The following is a 19,939-nucleotide window of genomic DNA, read 5'->3' on the forward strand; positions in this document are numbered from 1 at the left end:
CCCACTATTAAGCAACCTTGTCTTACTACACAGAACACTCTCACAAGTACCAGGACTCAGCTTCTACCTGAGCGCAAACCATAGCTAAACATACAACGACCACTGTGGACATCACGAGTAGACCCCCACAAAAAACCTTAAGGGCAGTGGATTCTAAGGAGCTGGAAAATGTAGAGGGCACCATAGATCAGGGCACGAATCAGGAGGGACATTTAAAAGCATTTAAAAGCATTTAAAAGCAAACCGAAGAGCAGTAAAGGACCCTTCCCCGACCAGAAAACCAAGCAGGACTTCCTCACACATCAATCTCCCCCTCGCAATTGCTACCCTATACGGTAGTACTAGTAGGTTTCCCGGAACTACCCCAAGGAAGATCCGAATCCTTCCCGAGCTTCGAAATAAAGTGGCCCACTGGCTTAACAAGAACAGGCCCCTGCCCCTTGATTTGTCAGGGCCCATATTATTTGCAAGGAGACTCAGCTGGGTGGGCCACAGAAAAAAAGGATCTCCCGGGGATTGCGTTGTGGTAAACTTCAGGGACAGACTGGTCATAGAATACATCTCCAACTGGCCTCTCCAGTTTATCGATGGCAAGATATTCACCAGGGACTTGAGCTGTTTTTACCCCCAACTTCACTCATTCCAATCTACCAACTATAATAAGGGACATGCTAATAGACCATACTCAGAGGTCGGGGGGGGGGAGATATAACATCCCAACCTTTAACTATTTTGATAAGCTCTCGGATCTGGAGCAGGTAGATTGACCCGCTGTAAGGGCTCTGACTGAACCCATAGGCACTAGTGCTTCCATTAATTCTTTACCCTTAGATAACTTAGAACAAAGTGGTGAAACAAATAATCAAGCACTACCGAATTCTGGACAGGCCAGTTGCCATGTGGAACACGTGGAAGTAGCCCATAAACCCGGAACAACACTGGGTGACCCCTCGCTGGGCATTCTGTTTTGGAATGTCGCAGGCCTCCGCTTAAAGGCTGGAAACAATGTTTGGCTAGATTTCATCCACGACTATAGTGTCTTGGGTTTACAGGAAACATGGGATACGGTGGAGCTTCATATTCAGGGTTATATAACTTTTTCTTCTCTAGCTTTACCATCTCCCTCTGGCAGGGCAAAGGGGGGATTGGTCATATTTGTATCCAACACCCTACTACTCCAAAGAATTGATTCAGTAAAACTGGAACCAAACTATCAAATACTTATTCTGCACCAAACTAGTGCTAATGCTCTGGTAATAGTGAATTTTTATAACAGTAGTAACAATTTGAGAGTGAGGGAAAAGGGGACACCCTCAGTCCCCCGGGAAGTCTCAGTCAAACAACAAGAGAGTGTCAAAAAGTAAATAAGCACAAAAACTGAGAAGATAATCTCCCTATAAGATTCACATTGGAAATCAATAGGAATTTTCTTGGAAGCCCTCACTCACCACCCTGGGTGGTGACATGCTTCACAATCGGGCCCACCAGGAGAAGCCGAGTGCCTCCCTGGTGTGCTACAACACCAGAATATTGCGGAGCTGGGTTTTTTGTGACAGTGATGTGAAAAAATCTGTGATGGTAAATTTGTCAAAGGACTGTACCATAAAGAACATTTTTTTATTCAATGGTCAGCCTGACAAGGTTAAAATATGTGTAGGGAAATGTGCCAATTAATGTATTGGTTATTTCCACTTAAAGTGGGGTCGACATGTTTCAGCCCTTTATGTGTAGATTTACTGGGCTTTCTTCAGGACCATTGGTAATGTACCTCGACGGTGTGGGCGCGCTAAGGTCCACCCTACCAGAGGACGTGAAAGTTAAAAATGCAGTGTAAAAATAAAGTGCAAAGAACAAACCATAAAGTTGTGGGATTTACCTCTGCTTTAGAGGAACCTGTATAGTTTGTAAATAAAAAGATCCACGCCCCATAGGTCTCGGGAGGGGGGTGGGGGCGACAATGGCACACCGCCCGCAATGCCCAGCACCCGCTCAGCACCTAGCGTCTCCTGCTACCGGACCTCGTGCCACCGAGTTCTGCACTACCTGTAGGCGAGACAAAAGATGTTCCGGCAGGCCGAGGTACAGTACATTCGCGTAATCCAACCTCGATCCGACCAGGGCTTGCACCGTTATTTTCCTATGGGCAGTAGAAAGGAGAGGGAGGAATTTCCTTAACATTTTTAGTATCCCAAAACACTGCCCGACCAGACCAAGAATCTGTGGTTTCAGTGAGAGACAGTTGTCCATCTTGATTCCAAGATTCTTAGCTACCGTGGAGTCAGTGGAAGGAGAATACATCCCTGCGGCCCACCAGGCCTTCCATCCGGGGTCAGGGGGGCACCCAATGAAAAGGAGCTCAGACTTGTCGGAGTTGCATTCCAGCTGATTAAGTTGAAACCAGGCAAATACCACACCCAAGCAGTTCTTAATGCTCTCGCCATCAAAGTCTGTGTTCCTACCGCATGTGAAGAGAAGCTGGGTGTCATCGGCGTACGAGACAATCTGGGCGCCGAAAGACTCTGCCAGTGCCGCGAGAGGGGACATGTAGATATTAAAGAGAGTGGGGCTCAAAATCGACCCCTGAGGGACTCCCACCTCCAAAGGCGGCACTGCAGCAGAGTACGGGGGAGCCCAGACTGTCTGTTGTCGGTTGGATAAAAATGACTCAAACCATCCGGTTGCGTCCTCACCCCGTTTTTATTTAACTTGTATACTAATGGCCTGGAAAAAGCCATGCTGATGGGTAGCCAGGACCTCCCCATAATAAATGAGCGCCCAATCCGGTTCTACTCTATGCGGACAACGCCGTAATCCTGGCCCGCACTCCCATGGAGTTACAGCGTGCTCTCACAAGATACCACACATTTATGGCTACTCTCGATCTAAAGGTGAAAATTAAGAAAACCTTTGTGATGGTAGTAGGGTCGAGAACTAATAACATCAAGCCTTTGTATCTCGACTCACAAAAAGTAGAGACGTATCCTTACTTGGGTATTACATTTGACCATAAATGCTCTTGGAAGTCCGCCATAGAATCTAGAAAACTGTCCCTTATCAGAACAACTGCTGCATTATGTAAGTTTGCGAATAAACTGGGCAGGCGGCCCACTGTAGAACTATTAGAAATATACAGAGCTAAAAGCATATCAAGTGCACTTTATGGGGTGGGGGTTTGGGGAGGAGCTGCAAAAAGTGGAAAACACTTTTCTATGTTTCCTTTTGGCAGTGCCTCAGGGCACATCAACTTATGCTTGTCATTTGGAAGCAGGCATGTCCTATGTAGTAGACCTGATTCGGATCCAGCCTCTTCTTTTGTGGCACTGCATTTGGACAGCATGTGAGACCACTCTTTGCCGGGAATCATAGAGGATTGTCTTTCCCTAGATATGGCGCTAAAGATTGGCTGGATCGCTTATGTTAGGAAATTCTTTACAGACCTTGGCATGATTCACTACTATCTTTCACCCACCTCAATAGCTGTCATCCCGAGAAAGAAGTTTAAAAAGATCTGCCTGGCCCACTTAGAATCTCTTCAACTTGTTAGTGAGGTCTCAAAAGTCACGGTCCAGCACTCACTTCAGATACAAACATCTTTTAAGGTCCAGCCCTATCTAACCTACAACTTTACGGGCTATGAGAGATTCTTGTTAACCAGGTTTAGACTGGACATCTTCCACCACCTGGTCACCTTTCCTAAGACCAACATTTGGAAAAAACCTCTTCAGACTTGTCCTTGTGATGACAGCTCACCCCAAACGACAATTCATATGATACTGTTCTGTAAGTTTTACAAGGAACTGAGGCACTATTGGCTTTTGCCTATCCTCAAAGTCATGGGCTTACGTAGGTGCCGCCCAGCTTATTTGGCACTACAATTCCTAGACGCTGAACCTTTTGCCAGACTGGTAGCAATATTTCTGAAACTAGTTATTAAACACAGGCAGAACTTGGGCTGAATTGTTTATGTCAAAACACGCTGGGGTATGCTAGCCCCTGAAACTTAGATCCGGGTTTTAGACTCTTGGATCTTAGATTGCGCTATCTCAGTATTGTTTTTAGCTTCTGAGTTCATTTGTTTAGCAGCTTGTATACGGGTGGAATCGTACAATGTGCAAAGACTTAACATATAATGTGAACTTGTTATTTGTTTTTAGCATGTTTTTATCTGTTTTAGTCACTATCTTTTTAAACGAATTTTAACTGGAATTTTTCTATATGTACTATAATGTGCTTTTATGGTTGTTTTTCTTGCACCCGAATAAAGCTTGAAAATGAATGAAATACTACATAGAACCTTTTGGACATCCCAACATCTACATAATCTGAAACCAAGAGAAAATCCTACATGTTGGAGCTGTAGTGCATACATAGGAAACTTAACTCGTATTCTTTTCTACTGCTCTGCTGTAAAACGCTACTGAGACGTATTATATTCCACTTGGTGAGATTGAATCACATTTACCAGAGGAGCTGATAACATGTCCAATCTACGATCTCCATGGAGAGCCCCCGGAAACGGATCTGGGACATGTTAGATTCATTTATCACAAAGGTGAAACCGTCTTGAAAGTTAACCGCATCGCTGCAGCAGCTTTTCCGGCTGTGTGCGGCGTTTTTCAAAAACCTGCGTTACATGACAAGCTCAGCTCGTCATCAGCATACGAGCGCCATAGCTGATGACGAGCTCAGCTCGTCATCAGCATCGAAGGGGTAGATACCGTAGAACTCCCCATGCACCAACTACTCATACTCTTAGATCTGTCACAATTCACTGTGCTTTTTGATAATTAGAAAAGCCTGTTGTAGTTCTTGCTCATGTATATGTGTTTCAATGTGCCAAACATTAAACAACTGTGACGCATTGTGATTTTCCTAACACCCTGGTTTGCTCCATAGCCACTTACTGGTGTACCCACATCTGAGTGCTGTGTTCGTGGCTGCTTTTACGGACAACGTGCATGTACTTTGATTTTAGATCTGAATGTTTTTCTCTCGTTTTGTCCTACTTTTAAAAAATAAAATACATCCTTTTGAGCAGAAAAAAAGTTTTCGATATCAGCTGTATCTAATGAATGAAGTACCTGCCGTAGGATAGTAACTGCAATAGGGGTAGGTGAATGATACGTTCAAGTTGTGGCTCGAGGCATCAAGAAAATGGTTAAAGCTGCGTAACAACATCATTTCTGTGAAATTTCAACATATCTTTAACAAAATACTAATTTAAAAAAAAACACAGTCTAAGCAAAGTGTACTCGTTTTAGGTACAATGGTATACTCTGGAAAATGTAGCCCATAGCACTGAAAAACTAAAATGATTGTATTACCAAAAAATGTGTGATATGTTTTTCTCTAAATAATGTGTTTTGTTATAGACAATCCAGGATTTGTTTGCGTCAGAGGGACAGCTTATTGTTTTTGAATGCCGAGTAAAGGGGGCTCCTTCTCCGAAAGTGGAATGGTACAGGGAAGGCTCATTAATTGAAGATTCGCCTGAGTTTCGAATTTTACAGAAAAGTAAGTATTTTGTCATTGTTATGAACCAATGCTATTTTTAATCCTGTATTTGTTTAACAATACTTGTCTACTTTGGAATGCCAGTTTTGCATCGCCAAAGTAAATATACGTATGAATTTTAAAATGAATAAATGTTTCAGTAAGCAAACATTTATTTTGGTATATTGTTATAAGTATAACAAAATAAATATTTGCATTCTACTAGAGTAACTCTGTCCATAGCCAGGCACTGCGCATTCCCGAAGTAAACAACGCCTTATTCTGCCATGGTTAAGCCAGAGAAATTAGACATCTGAATTTGCGATGATGTCTAAAATACTAGACATAGTTACAATGAAGGCAGGACATCAGAAACCCATTCTATTGTACCTCAGTTAGTGCATACAAACAGTATGCAACATGGATGTCACATTGTTTAAAAAGCTACGTGTAAATGGAGCAAAACTCTGTTGAAATCTACTTGCCCTGCCAATAAATCAATTTGTCCCACCTGTTGCCTACATCGGTTAGATGTGCCTACTGTTGTTATATTTATTGTAGAATATGAATATGTCACTAAAGGCTTGAATTTGCACAGTAGCATTACGATTGGGAAAACAGCGTCCAAAACACATTTACACAGTGGGCGTTTTACTGCAAATCAGTATTAAATATTTACATAGTACACATTTGTGCTTAAGGTATTGACAAAGAAAATATAATTCACTAACATTCTCAAACCAAACTTCTGAGATTCAACAGGATCCAGGGATATAAATGTTATCCCTGACTATGTCTCAAGTTCAACTGAGTGTTCTCCAGCACCAGGGAGGATGAGCTCAGGAATTGGCAAAAGCCAGGGCTCGTTTCTTCTTAGGAGAAGGCTCTGCAGATTTTAGTCCAAAGTACGTCGTCAAATCTTCATCTCACAAGATGTGCAACATTCTCACTTGGTTGAATTATAGAATGTGGTATTGTAGCACTGTAACAATAAACTGGAATACTCTTTGACGTATGCTACCATGGGATTATGGTGGGGTGTGTGTCAGGTTTATGTATGAGCTATGAAAGTCTTACCAATGGTTCAAAGTGGGAAACACTGTAAAATCAGAATTAGTTCAATGTGCAGCCTAGTGTAGGAGTTTCCAACTTTTCCAATAATAAAACCTACTTCGGCTGAACGAAAATCATCACAAGCTACCAACAATTTTTTTTATCACTGTACAATATTGACAGCACCTGCAAACAATACATTAGTAACCACTAGACAAAAAACTCTGGGAGGCAACATGAACAACATGTGAAGTAGTAAAGGCACAGTTGCCAAACATGCACAAATGAAACGAGAGGTTGTCTTTATATGTTAGATCCTTTATTTCAAATGGTTTGTTGGATTGACAATACAGCCAACAACTTTCGGCCGTGTCTGGGCTTCTTCAAGGCATCAAAGAAGGAAAACTCCTCAGTATAAGTGTTCAATTCCAGTGTGATTGACCAATAAAAAGACCCAAAAGCTATATTAGAAGATTTATTTCTGCATTCAAGTATTTCAGAAGGATATAGAAACTGTAATTCTTCAATGAGGAGCTGTTTGGCGAGAGTAATACACAAACACACTAATGATGTAGAGCCGTAGTCCACATTTTAAACCATACACGTATCTGGTTCCGGCATCACATCAACGAAGGATTCAATTGGGTAGTGTAGTGGTTGTTGAAGCACACATATATAATACTAGAATGGCACAGGTTCAATAAATGCTTATTGAAAAAGTCCCCATCCTTTATTCAGTGTATCTTTCTGAGACACAGTGAGCACAAGTGACTGAGCGAAAAGTACTGTACTGTTTCCACGATTTCTGAGGTATCAGGGTTGTCATGTTTGATGGTTGCCAGAAACTAGTTACTCCTTGGTAAGGTTGTGGGGCTTGTAGTGGCACTCTAAACAAGCTGGTTACAGATTAACATACTTGTAAACAACAAGAGAGGTAGGATTAAAGAGGCACTCCTCTACCCCAATTACGTTATGAATAACAACAAAGGAGCAACTACAAATTATGGCAAAAACACGTAAGGGCTAGTGTCTTCAACCAAAAGAGGGGAAAATGAAGAAACGTGAAATGTGACAAAGTGTACCCAAAAACTCTATCGATTTTTAAGAAAACCCTCACTCACCTTTCTAGTGGGTGACATGCTTCATCATCGGGTTCCACCGGGCGGGCTGAGTGCCTACCCGGTGTGCTACAACACCTGCAATTAACATACCCTTTTGAGGTGTCTGGAATCAGTCTGGACACCAATCCCATAGTTTATGTTGTCTAAACTCACAGATCCTATATTGGTTTATAGGAACTATACGACATGGCGCCCGAAGTTGGTTCAGTTTTTATTTAACGGTTCAGTAGTAGTAGTTCAGTTTTGCTTTCTCAGAAACCCCTACTCACATATACCCAGAGACGTCTGGGGTGGAGAGAGAAAAAAATCATCCGCAGCTGAGGAGGTATGTCCTATGTATTGGCTGTAGGTTTGTTCAAGCTTGAAGGACTACAGTTTCCCATATTGTGCAAAACCTTCTCTCTTTTCCATACTAAAAAAACTTCCTTGAAAAAGAGCTGTCCAAAATGAGGCTGCACCTGCATTAAATGCAAATGCAGGGGAAGATGAAATGTAAGGTGCAATAAACATTTCATAAAATGTCAGAAATGCACTTACTTTAAAATTAGCAGTTTTTAGAGTGAAGGAAGTGGCCCGATTAGGGTCACCCAGTTCACTCAGGCCTACCTTTCAGCATTCCATACCAAATGAAGAGTCAGTCAGACAGTAGAGAATACAAACAAATATCTATTTATTCAGGTACACTCAGAGTGAAGCCTAGTCTGCCCAGTCACTTAGGAGTGCTGCAGAGGGACTGACATCAGCAGGCATAAAGATACATTATGTACATTCCGGAACCAATGAAGGCATGCTCATAGTAGGCTTTTCCAAGCAGATGCAGTTAAACAGTGAAATGCAGAGGATAAGTTTTGATTCAGATGTCGGGCACACACTGTCTACTACTTAAGGTCGTTCCGCCCGTGCCTGCCACTAGACATGTGGTAAAAGGCCTCTATCTAGTGAGAAAGGTATGTACTAATAAGAACAGTATATTCATTAGTGCAGCAAAGCACTAACTTAAGGTAGCGAAACTTAACAGCAGGCGGGTTTCTCTGAAATAGCAAAGAATTAGTTGCGATCATGAGCCAAAATGGCGCTTAAATAGAAAGTGGTGCAGCGAATGCTAACTCACAGACTTACGGAGGATAATACGTAAGCAGAAACATTTCTAGTCTAACAAGAGCCCCAGCATTAGGTGGGACTGTTACCTTTGTGATTGAGGCACACAAGCCATACTGGACAGAGGTGTTCTATTTTTGGGTCCAGTTCCCACCTGCAGATGCACGTACACATCATTTCATTCTCATATCGAGGATGAAATACCAAATGAATACAATCCATTTGAGGACATAGAAGTCCCGTTAACGTACCTGGAACATATTACCTAGTTTAAAGTCACCCTCCCACATACCACAGAAAAAGTGAGACTTGGTATGCTCAGCAGAGATAGAGCTACCTGGCCATTTCTAGCTGCTTGCACACTGCATCCAGAAATTAATACATTGACAGTAGCAGACTCACGTCCACTTCACAAAGAAATAAGAAAACTTTACAGAAATTTGACAAAGTTCGTTATGCAAACTCTTACACTTCAGCCCGCAAGGGTAACTCCGGCAGGTCAACTACTTGGTTACTGCTCGAGATGCCCCGTGGAGTGTTCTGTTGAATTGGAACACTCCACGGGGCATTTCGAGCAGTAACCAAGTAGGTTTAACGCGAGACGATCAGAAGCTGCAAGTGACGGATACTTGCCGTCTTGGAAGTACAGATGCCCATGAAGCGGTAGTTACCGCCTCAAGTGTTTTTCTCCTGAATGAGGAAAAGACACACCCTTTTACACCAGATCGCAATTTTGTGATCTTCAAATTGACCGAGGGCTGGGCGCAACTTAGCGTGTGCAGACCACCCCGTCCAATCTTCACGGTCCTGACGAAAACCTAAGAATATTTTTAATGGTTGAAACATGTAGACCTTATTATGTATTTTTTCTTATAATATTCATATAGCACACTTCGCTATTTGTAATGCATTACACTGTTTGAGACACCAAAGCCTTCCTAACTAGGCACGGGTGCCATATTGGTTTTATAGGGGTTCAAGTACTCAAGAATAAAGTCTTGAAGTGAGTAGTTTTGGCCCCTTTTTAACACACTTGTCACTGTAATTTTATGCACATATAAAAGAAAAAAGAAACCCGCTCCACTGTAGTCAGGTGTCGTAGCACACCCTGTGGGCACTCGGCCTATGGGGTGGGACCCCGATGATGAAGCATGTCACCAACCAGGTTGGTGCGTGAGAGGTCTTCTTTAAGGACATGCATTGTCCAGTAACGGGTTGGGGTACACTTTGCTGACCTGAGCTTTCAGCTCTAGAAGCAGAGATTGTTCTCTGTTTTTTCCCTCAGGGGGCTCCTCCATTGTTGTTACATTTAACCCCGGGGACGAGGAGTTCCCACCTCACATAGTCTGTGTAATTTCCCTAACTCTCTCCTCTGTTATATATACATTGTGTAAAGCATCCATGCAGCACGCTCACAGGCGACACACTAAGCACACTACAAACGAACACCACACCAAGTTAGTTGAAAACATCATATGTATTATGCAAAGACACGTTGTAGAGCCATCACAGGTGCATATACATTGTGCCAACAGGCACGGATGGCAATTTACACTGGGATTATTTACAGGGCAGCGCCAACCGGGTCGCTGCCAGAACCACCGCTCGTACAAAGGGATGAAGGTAAAGTCCATCAATAATACATGTATATCCACCAATAACCTTTGGCAAGATTGCGCACTTAGCATAAATCACATTTGCATACAAGTGTGAGCAGGAGGCATAAATCAAGTAGGCCTGAACTTACGGCATAGGGGAGGAACATTAGGCATTAACCTCATTAGCATGAATCATATCCCTAGGCATAAATCATATGGGTATGAGGCCTAAATTTAGACCCTCATATCCCGACATTAGGCGTAATCATCAGCATGGCATGACATTATATCCACAGAGCCTCATAACAGCTTCCTATTTATTTATTTATTGAAGTTTTGTATAGCGCTAGCTGGACCCGAGGGTATCGGAGCGCTTCACAGCAAGTACAATTATGAGCAAACAAGTTCTGAACAGAAAACGAGAACAGAGAAGAAAACAAAAACACCTTTAGTGTACCAACTCAGAGGCAATATGTAAACAGTTGTGGAACATATCTCCAAGTGGAGGGGTTTCAAGAAGTGGAATAGTAATCCATCCCCAATTCCTTTCTGGGTTACTCTTTACAGTCGAGAGCGCTCTAGGAAGAGGGCTTTGAGAAGTGTCTTGAATTTCGGGAAGGAGGTGGTCACTCTGATGTGAGGTGGGATGGGGTACACAGTCAAAATATCGAGTTGTAAATATCGACCTACCAAAATATCGTGTTTAAAATATCGAAGGTATAGAATATCGATGTCAAGAATATCGTTGGACAGAATATCGACCCTAAGGTAAGTAAGATCGAAATTATTTATATCGATGTAAGTAATATCGAAGTTAGTAATATCGATAGCATATATATCGATGTCACTAATTTCGATTACACTAATATCGATATTTGTATGAATTTTTTTGTTTTTTATTATGTATGTGTTATATGTTTTACCGAAGTATTTAAAATAAATAATATCATATGTGTATTAATTTTATATATTAATACATTTATTTATAAGTAAAATATATGTTTTAGTACCGGAGCTGGTTGTGGGTTTATAGGGGAATAGGGTGGGAAGTAATTTAATTATGTTTAAATAATTATTAATTAGTAGGAGTTATAAATTAATTTTAATTAATTGCTAATTAATTTTAAATATTTGGAAATTAATTTTAATTAATTGATTAATTGATAAATATATGTTCTGTAGCGGATTGTGGGTTTATAGGGGAATAGGGTGGGAAGTAATTTAATTATGTTTAATTAATTATTAATTAGTAGGAGTTATAAATTAATTTTAATTAATTGTTAATTAATTTTAATTAATTGGCATTTAATTTTAATTAATTGAATAATTAATAAATATGTTCTGTAGTGGGTTGTGGGTTTATAGGGGAATAGGGTGGGAAGTAATTTTATTATGTTTAATTATTTCTTAATTAGTAGGAATTATAAAATAATTTGAAATAATTGGTAATTAATTTTAATTAATTGGTTAACAATTATAAATAATTGGTAAATAATTTTAATTAATTCATAAATAGATAAATGTGTTCAGTTGCGGGTAGTGGGTTTATAGGCGAATATGGTGGGAAGTATTTTAAATGTAATTAAGTAATAATGTTTTTAAAATAATTGTTTTGTTAGAAATATTATAGATAATTAATTATTAATTGGTAATTAAATATTATAAAATGTTATATTTTAATATTTATTTAGGGTCAAATATATTATGTTAATCATGTTTTTAATAATTATGTATAGGTATTGTGTATGGTTTATATTTATTTAATAGTTTATATTTTTATTACTAAAAAAACTTTTATTTATAAGTATGTTATTTAAACCCCTACGCTATCCAACACTTTCCCTTCTGTTGCAGTCTCTAGAGTTGGAATATTAATTGTTACCCCTACTCTATCCAACACTTTCCCTACTGTTGCACTCTGTGGAGTTGGAATAGTAATTGTTACCCCTACGCTATCCAACACTTTCCCTACTGTTGCACTCTCTGGAGTGGGAATAGTAATTTTTACTCCTACGCTATCCAACGCTTTCCCTACTGTTGCACTCTCTGGAGTGGGAATAGTAATTTTTACCCATACGCTATCCAACGCTTTCCCTACTGTTGCACTCTCTGGAGTGAGAATAGTAATTTTTACCCCTACGCTATCCAACGCTTTCCCTACTGTTGCATTCTCTGGAGTGGGAATAGTAATATTTACCCCTACGCTATCCAATGCTTTCCCTACTGTTGCACTCTCTGGAGTGGGAATAGTAATTTTTACCCCTAGGCTATCCAACACTTTCCCTACTGTTGCACTCTGTGGAGTTGGAATAGTAATTGTTACCCCTACGCTATCCAACACTTTCCCTACTGTTGCACTCTCTGGAGTGGGAATAGTAATTTTTACCCCTACTCTATCCAAAGCTTTCCCCACTGTTGCACTCTCTGGAGTGGGAATAGTAATTTTTACCTCTACGCTATCCAATGCTTTCCCTACTGTTGCACTCTCTGGAGTGGGAATAGTAATTTTTACCCCTACGCTATCCAAAGCTATCCCTACTGTTGCACTCTCTGGAGTGGGAATAGTAATTTTTACCTCTACGCTATCCAACGCTTTCCCTACTGTTGCACTCTTTGGAGTGGAAATAGTAATTTTTACCCCTACGCTATCCAAAGCTTTCCCTACTGTTGCACTCTCTGGAGTGGGAATAGTACCTTTTACCTCTACGCTATCCAACGCTTTCCCTACTGTTGCACTCTCTGGAGTGGGAATAGTAATTTTTACCTCTACGCTATCCAACGCTTTCCCTACTGTTGCACTCTCTGGAGTGGGAATAGTAATTGTTACCCCTACGCTATCCAACGCTTTCCCTACTGTTGCACTCTCTGGAGTTGGAATAGTAATTGTTACCCCTATGCTATCCAACACTTTCCCTGCTGTTGCACTCTCTGGAGTGGGAATATTCATTTTTACTCCTACGCTATCCTACGCTTTCCAGACTGTTACATTCTCTGGAGTGGGAATAGTAATTTTTACCCCTACGCTATCCAACGCTTTCCCTACTGTTGCACTCTCGGGAGTGGGAATAGTAATTATTACCCTTACGCTATCCAACTTTTTAAATAATTACTGTTATAAATATTAAAAGAATATTTAATTATTTATATTTTTTACATTTTATTTATGTTATTGTTTTATGTTTGTAAAAGTATTAGTAACTTAGAATATATTTTATTAATTTATAAATTAGTAAAATAATTCTTACTACTTATTGTTCAGTACATTTATATTATATATTTACTGTATATATTTAATTACTGTATTATTATTAAATATGTATTATATATTAATTTTATACAGTATTAGATACTTTTAACTATGTACATTTTATTTATTAGTGTTATTTAATTTATTTTACATTTAAATTAAAAAAAACGATATTTTTCACATCGATATTTTTAACATCTATATTATTTTTTCGATATTTTTGTACTTACCATGTTGTAGATAGGATGTCGATATTCTTGCCCTCGATATTTTGTAGGTCGATATTCTGTCAGTGATCCGTGGGATGGAGTTCCAAATCTTAGGTGCATTACCCACAAAGGATTTATTTGCGGTTTTGAGTTTCCGAGCTTTCAGTGGGATGAGTAGAAGCGTGTTGGAGCTTCTGAGGTTCCTGGACTGACAGGCTCTTTTGAGTTTGGCGGCCAGATATTCAGGTTTGCCTGTGTGCAAGGCTTTATGCGTGAGACAAGCTGTGCGGAAGCTGGCTCGTTGATCAATAGGAAGCCACTTCAGTTCCCTAAGTGCCGGGGAGATGTGCTCAAATTTCTTCGTTCCTGTTACCATTCTTGCTGCGGCGTTGAGGGTAGTGGTCAGGGGACCTAGGTGACATTTTGCTGAACCGGTCAATGCTGCGATTCCATAGTCAATTCTGGAAAGCACCAATGCCTGCGTGGCCTGTTTAAGATCTTTTGGAGGGAGTAAGGGTTTTATTCTGTACAGCAGTTTTAGGTTTAGGAACGCGCTTTTTGCGGCTTTTGCGATGTGTTTTTTCATGTCCAGCTTGGGGTCGAGGGTAATCCCTAGGGATTTCACCGAGTCGGTTGACGCAAGGGCCCCATTGTGGGCGTCTATGGCTTAGAGCCATTTTTTGATTTGAGGGTTTTTGTCTCTATTAGAGATGTGGAGAACTTCTGTTTTCTCTTGGTTGAGTTTGAGATGGTTCATTGAGAGCCACTGTTGGACCTCTTTGAGCGTGACATTTAGTCTGTGGATGTCTTCGATCGAGGAGGTTTCCAGGTAGAGTTGTGTATCGTCCGCATAGAGGTGGAAGGGGATGTTGGAGTTCCTTAGAAGTGTGGTGAGGGGTTCCATGTATATGTTGAAAAGTTGTGGGGAAAGTACTGACCCTTGTAGAACTCCTCTACTGATGGAAGGGGGTCAGACTCAAAGTTGTTGATTTTTATTCTTTGTGTGTGGTTGTGAAAGAAGGAGGAGAACCATTTTAGTACCGTCCTTTCAATGCCTGTTCTCTCCTGGAGGACTTTGAGGAGCAGGGTGTGGTCAACTGTATCGAACGCGGCCGATAGGTCAAGTAGGATGAGAAGGCTACATTGGTCAGAGTCAAGTGACATGTGAAGATCGTCTAGGACATTTAAGATTGCGGTTTCAGTGCTACATCCCTTTCTGAATCCTGATTGGTGTGAGTCTAGTAGATTGATGTTCTCTAGGTGTTGGGTTAACTGAGGGAGAACACATCTTTCAAGAATTTTGGATAAATGCGGAAGGTCAGTAGGCCTCCAATCAAGTTTAGCATTAGGTGTAACATTAGCCTTAGGTATCACTGGGGCATAAACATCAGCAATGTACACCATAGGAAAAAGCATTGGGCACATTAGCATAACCATAGGTATGAACACATTTGTATAAATCACTTTAGGCAGTAGGCCTGGAATGAAACCCTCAGGTCCGGCATGAGGCGAAATCACATTGACGTGAGGCTTAAAAGGGTAAACAGGCATGAACCACCTTATGCATCATATTCGTTTATGTCACACTAAGCACAAAGTTCATGAGGTCTATCCTTGGAAAACCATATCTGGACATTAGGCATAAACCTAATATACCTCATAGGCATAAAGTATATGAACATGGAGGCCTAACATTAGCATTAGTCATAACATCCGGCATAAACCAGCTTGGCAGGAAACATTAGATAACATCATGGACATAAAACCATTATCAGGAGGGCCCTCAGCAGACCTTTCCCCTTGAAGTGCCCTCCTTGCTATGCAAACAAATGTGCCCCACGTTGCGACTGCCCACTGTCTGTTGGGGCAGTGGTGTAAAAAAGTCAGTTCTGGGCTTGTTGGAGTCCCCTCTGTGACTAGGGCCCAGAGGCACACAGTCCCACACAGCAAAGTAGCTCCCACGCTCCTCACCTCCTGGGAGTACAGTCCAGCCCAATATAGCGCTCCCAAGGCACTAGGTCCCACAAAATAAAGCTATAGCGCTCACGAGGCGCTATGGCAGAAGAGCAGGCATGCAATACTGGGCAAGTTCAGCAGGCTTGGGGCACTCATCAAGACAGGACAGCAGATCCGGGGAACGGTCATCCCCCATCCAGTGGCACTCCTTCTGGCACCGCAGTCTTCACTCTGGCAAAGGGCTCTTACTAGCCCTGTGGCCAGCAGAGGGGTACAGATGGGCTCCGGGGCCAGCACACAGGCCCTTGTGGCGGTACCTCCTGACAGAGTGTCCCCTCTCAATCAAAGTCCACACACAGTCTGAGCACATGGTGGCACAGCTCTGCTATTTATACACCCGTCACCCCACCTACCAGAAAGGGCTGGAAGCTTCTAGAAGGTTCCCTGGGGAACCGGTTCCAATTGGTTTTGGGGGAGGTGTAGAGCACCCTGTCTGCCAGGCTTCCCTCCAAAAGCTGGGGGTGGGAAGCAGACAGCTAGACCGCCAACTCACCTCAGACAGGCAGCACATGTGCAGACAGGAAGGGCGTCCATTTTGAAAGTAACATTTACACAATGGTCAAAATAAACCTGTGTACACCATTGTGCAGTATTTAACATTTGCAATTCAAATACATCCACATGACATGTTTATGCCCACAAAAGCGAAAAATTCAGGGAAAAAGGGCCAAGTCCAACAGGCATACAAGTACATCTTGGTGGCAACGGATTCATGCTCTATATTTCTGTGGGTTTGGCCTCAGTGCTTGGCTGATGCTCAAACTGTTATAAAGATTTGCTAGCCTTCATAGGGACATATGCAATTGGCATATTATATTCTGACCATGGCTGAGTTTAGCTCATGGGCTTACAAAGAAGCCATGGGATGTTCAGGTGTTGCATTGGGGTACTCCTCTCCGTATCATCCAGAGGGAAATTCGATTGTGGAGAAGAAAAACCGGGACTTAAAGCAATTCTGAACAGCAATGGTATTAGGCTTGGTTGGCAGTTGGGTCAATCTCCTATATTTGTTCCAGAGAGCACTTAATAACATGCCAGGAAGTTCCCTAGAAGGCCGTACTCCATATGAGGTCCTGTTTGGGATGAGAATGTGAGTACCCGACCTCAATTGTGGCAGCACAGTGGCAGAAGAAAACGCATTTGACATTAATGATCGTTTGGCTGTTTTACAGGCACTCAATGAATTCCGGGCATTACAGAGCAACGTCCAAGTAAAACGCATCGCCACTGGGGAATTGAAAGCTGTTCCGGCAGGTCCTGCCTGGTTCCCAAAGATCGGGGACCTTGTCAGAGAAAAGATTTTGTACAAAAAAGGAAGAAACAAGAGCAGTACTTCTAACGCCTCTTGCCGGCAAGAAAGAAAAAAGATGAATCTCAATTGATCTAATAGTCACACTATAATAGGCCGATACAAAATAGCACACCACGTGGGCCGCTGGATAGCCACCAAAATCCTCTCACTACCATACAGGAAGTTCAGACACAAAGATTATTATCATTTCAAAATTTGACTCTACAAAATGATGGAGTTACCAACAATGGAATGGAACTCGTACCTGTTGGAATTGAACAGCAACAAAATCCAAATGAAACATAGATCTCAATTCGGCCTAATATTGAAATCTATGTGTCAACGACTCAACAGCCAGTTCTACAAAACTTGCTGAGCTACCAAAAATAGGCAAAACAGTGTCTGGCAACTTCATCAGTTTTGATATCTTTTCTTAGGATCTGAGTGAATCAAAGTCACCACCAGCTTATGTTTCCCTCGGAAAAAAATTATAAATTCTACCTTTGGCTGAAAAAGACTAACTTTGTTTCTCCTTGGCCATAGCTATGGATTGCGGTTGGTCTACTCTTCCGAGTCCTCGGTGCAGTGACTGGTTTTTTCCTGCTCCTAAATAGACATTATCTCCCTGAAAGCTATGCAGTACAATGTGTGAACTTGGTCCTGAAACCACATGCATCAGCTCATCGTCAACAAAGAGATCTGTCCTTTGTGAACATTACAGCAGTTCCAGTTCCTGAAGGAAAAGTTTGGGAAATGGTTTCATATGATGTATTTGGTCCCACTGAACTTCTTAAAATACTACATGTATTTAAATTTTCTTTTAATGATACCATCACCTCCAGTACTTTCTCTGATGATTTGGACTTTGAAACTGTGAATAGTATGCTGTCTAATTTAGAACAATCTGCAGCATTCTCTAATAATAAATTGTATGATGATACATCTGATTTTGAAACATGTATTGTTACCAACATTATGGTCATCATGTTTTTTGCACAACACAAGTATCTCAAATAATGTTTTCACACACCATCAATGGGAACATAGCCCAACACCATGGAAAGGTAGCTCACAAATGTTTGCACAGAAGTTTTCTTATTTTTCTGGGTTTAACACTTGAGACCGAGCTTATTTTATAATAAGTTTACCCCTAATTCTGCAAAGAAAAATATGCCCACTAATATGAAAGAGATATACTCTGCTTCCTTTATTCTTTATTTCCCAACTGTCTTCATAAGGTTTCGACTTTTGGAGGGACACCATAGACACAAAATATGCCTGGGGGACTAAAGATTGGCAAGTTCAGGGATCTGAAGCATTAATTAGAGTGTGCCTCATACCACAGCAAATTATCTTCCTGAATGGCACTGTATTGGGTTAGCTAAGAGAAAGGATTTGAACACACCTCGTATTCCCTTATGTAACCACTTTGAGGGTTGGCAGAGTTACACACAGCACAATGAGGATACACCAGATGACATTCTACATGATGGATCATACAATTCATCAGACCCCAAATGGAAGGGATATTTAGTTTGGCCTATCGACACAAATAGGTGTCAATCAAGATTCAAGGGTACCACCAAAGGGTTTAGTATCCATAGGCCTGACCAGCGCTATATACAACATGAACATCTGGGGGTGGTGACATCCTACAGTGTTCAGAAGTTATGCCTAGAGTGGCTGAGAACCTCAACACTGTTCCAGGTGAAACAACACATCTCCTTACTTTCAGATGACATGAATCTGAGGGATTTTTTGTTAGGTCACCGGATACCATCTCATAAGTGCTTCTCATACGGTATTACAGCAAATGATGGAAATCTATCAACAGGAAGCTGCAGAGAGATTGCGTGAAATTGACAGGGTTAACCTAGAAAAGGCAGTGGTCAACAATGACATGACCACACTAACATTCAGGATTTATTTACAGGGCAACATTGTGTCTTCTGTAATAAATATAATAGAACAGGATCTGTCAATTCTTTCACATGGGCAAACGCAGTTGCGATCCATTCTATTATTAAGCTGGACATTACAATCATTGCGCTCCAGTCATGTGCCCTCAAGCTATATCAAGAGTACGTCTCTGTTTTCTGCATGTAATCTAACAGAAAAGCAGACAACAATGGCACAAAGAGATGCAAAGTATACAGTGCTGCACATTGAAAAATTGGACCAATTATCTTTCATCGTGGCAGAGTCACCTTCCAAAAAATGGGTAATCCATGTCCCTATTACATTGCCAGTATTGCCATTCCAATTTCAATATTGTCTACAGTACCATCAAGTCAGCAGGTATGAAGTGTTAAGTAGGGAATAAATACAGGAATCTTTGGAATTACCTTACAGATTTAGATGCAGGAATGGGGATACTGAAGTCTTTCCCATCGGTTCAGACAGTGAGACTTTGTTAAGTGGGTTCTTTCAGCTGCTGTGATTCATTTGGTGTTTAAACTACTCTTGAATGGGAGTTATTTGATGTTGAATGATCAAGGTTGTTGTGGGATGCTGCCAGGCATCGCCTAGCTGGTCACAGGAAGTTCCAGGGTTACATGTTGTATGCAAGTATTTTTAGTTAATTAGTTAATTAATCTTTATTTGCATGATTACTTAAAATCATTGCACCATAAAAAACAGCAATGTTAAAATCTCTTCAAATTCATAGCACCATAAATTAACTCTAAATGAAGCCGTACTATATTTAAAAAAAGGCAATATAAATTATCCATATTAAAACCTTTAGTCATATGCCTGAAATTACAGTTTGCTGTATACTTTGGTTGCCTGAACCAGCAATATCCCTATTGTCC

General features: G+C 41.1%; 1 protein-coding gene across 1 annotated transcript in view; it reads left to right on the plus strand.

Annotated features, from left to right (window-relative positions):
* MYPN (myopalladin) overlaps window positions 1-19,939 on the plus strand; it is a 2,267,856-nt gene that overhangs the window by 719,528 nt on the left and 1,528,389 nt on the right. Inside the window, exon 7 of the mRNA XM_086922400.1 lies at window positions 5,373-5,514. Coding sequence (XP_086778526.1) covers window positions 5,373-5,514 — 142 coding nt within the window. The remainder of the gene's footprint in view (window positions 1-5,372; window positions 5,515-19,939) is intronic.

The sequence above is a fragment of the Lissotriton vulgaris genome, chromosome 5 (genome assembly GCF_964263255.1).
Source record: "Lissotriton vulgaris chromosome 5, aLisVul1.2, whole genome shotgun sequence".
NCBI classification, from domain to species: Eukaryota; Metazoa; Chordata; class Amphibia; order Caudata; family Salamandridae; genus Lissotriton; species Lissotriton vulgaris.